We start from the raw sequence: 1,951 nt of genomic DNA, 5'->3' as shown, positions 1-1,951 counted from the left end.
ACACACACACACACACACACACACACACACACACACACACACAGAGAGAGAGAGAGAGAGAGAGAGAGAGAGAGAGAGAGAGAGAGAGAGAGGATAAATTAATGCTTAAAACAAAAACCACTGGATGGCTTAAACAATAGCCAGTAGGGGTGGTTCCTGGTGAGATTTCTGGCGGCTGCCACCATTCTCTGTGCCAGTGGGTAGACAGCTCTCTCTCTGCTTTCTCTTTCTGTTAGGAGGATGCCAATCCTCTTATTAGAGCCCTGCCATTATGCCCTTCATTTGACCTTAGTCATCTCCCAGAAGGCTCCCATCACACTGTGGGGTAGGTGGGTAGGTGCCACAATTCATTACCCTCAGCACCCTTCCGCCACCAGCCGGCGATACAGGAGACTCCCCAACTTATTCTGTATTGCCCTGCAGGCACCTGGCTAAGAGAGTCCAGGTGGGCTCCCCAGGGTGTTGTATCATCACTAAGATGCCCCTCTTGAGGGAAGAGGGTAAGTGACTCGGGATAACGAGGGACAGTGAGGGGAAGATGGGAGGATCCTGGCCTCTCTCTTGTTGGTGGGGGGGGAGGGGGGAGATCCAGCGGTAGGGGTGGGACAGGGGCCTTCAATCAGCCTCGGAGGTTTAGGATGGACCTCTGCCATGAGTACCTCTCAGAACAAAGCTCATACTTGAGAGTTCCTGGGATCCCCCTGTGTACGTGAGGGATGAGTACACAGGTCTCTTGCTCACTCCACTTAGATGTGATTGAGCCTCCGCCCCAGTTTGATAAGAAGCCCCTGGTGTGGGAGGAAGACCTGGAGTTATACTCTAAATTCCTGAACCGGAAGGTGAGAAGTGGCAGCAGCCTAGGGGTCCACCTGCTTTCCTACTATGGATGGGGAGAGCGGAATGCACTTGTCTGGGAGATAAGGGGTCCCAGCCCAGGAGCTCCCGGTCAGCTCCAGTGGGTGACCACCCCATGCCCCGCCAGGAGCAGCTGCGCCTCAGCCACACCAGCTATCTGCGGCAGCACCCCGAGGCCCAAGCGCTGATCTCCGACTTCTTGCTTTTCCTGCTGCTCCGCCGGCCGGAGGACGTGGTCACCTTTGCTGCGGAGCACTTCGGGTCCTTCGAGGTCCTGCGCCCACCAATCCCTGCCCTGCGTTCCTCACACCGGCCCAGCCCTTTCCGCCCACTGGAGTCCGAGGAGGAGGAGGAGGAGCAGGAGGAGCAGGAGGAGGAAGAGGAAGAGGAAGAGGAGGAAGAGCAAGAGGAGGAATATGAGGAGGAATACGAGGAGGAATACGAGGAGGAATACGAGGATGGCGACTACTTTTACGCCGACGATGATGACTATGACGATGAAGACAACGACGATGTCGACGACGACGACGACGACGTAGAAAGCGACAAGGATGATGACAACGACGAAGTCGACGAGAATGATGACGAAAGCCAGGATTTGGATCGGGACAACCAGAGTTTGGATCTGGAAAATGACTAGGTAGACGGCTGGGAGCGAGCCCCTGGGACTGGCAGGATCCTGGCTGCGGGTTCAGTGGGAGATAGCAGAGTCCTCCCCCCTCCTACTCTGCCAGCAGGGACTGTCTCTGGCCAGCCCCTCTTGTTAAAAAATGTGAAGCTTTAACTTTGTTTACCCAGTGAGGTTCATCTTTTCTTCCTAGATGCTATTTTCACGGTTGTGACCGTTTCAGAGGAACGAAAATTAAGGCCTGTCGTCAGATGTATTGACACACGCCTGTAGCCAGCGCTCAGGAGGCTGACACAGGAATATTGCTGAGAGCTGGTAGCAAGCTAGGGCCGGACGACAAGGCCCTGTCTCAAAATTAAATTAAAAATTAAGGAAGACGGGGTGAGGAAATGCGTTTGAGTCCCGGGTGGTAAGATCCCGTAGACAGGAGAACAGGATTTTAGCCTGGAGTTGGCCAGGAAAGCCAGT

General features: G+C 54.6%; 1 protein-coding gene across 1 annotated transcript in view; it reads left to right on the top strand.

Moving 5' to 3' along the window:
- Positions 1 to 1,639, top strand: part of Catip (ciliogenesis associated TTC17 interacting protein) — an 8,974-nt gene extending 7,335 nt beyond the window's left edge. The window contains exons 8-10 of the mRNA XM_005361666.2: positions 424 to 500; positions 751 to 839; positions 983 to 1,639. Of these exons, the coding sequence (XP_005361723.1) occupies positions 424 to 500; positions 751 to 839; positions 983 to 1,495 (679 nt within the window). The 3' untranslated portion in view covers positions 1,496 to 1,639. The remainder of the gene's footprint in view (positions 1 to 423; positions 501 to 750; positions 840 to 982) is intronic.
- Positions 1,640 to 1,951: the final 312 nt, after the last annotated feature.

The sequence above is a fragment of the Microtus ochrogaster genome, linkage group LG4 (assembly GCF_000317375.1).
Source record: "Microtus ochrogaster isolate Prairie Vole_2 linkage group LG4, MicOch1.0, whole genome shotgun sequence".
Classification (NCBI taxonomy): domain Eukaryota; kingdom Metazoa; phylum Chordata; class Mammalia; order Rodentia; family Cricetidae; genus Microtus; species Microtus ochrogaster.
Note: the sequence above shows the minus strand (reverse complement) of the source record. Positions and strands in the feature narration are given on the sequence as shown.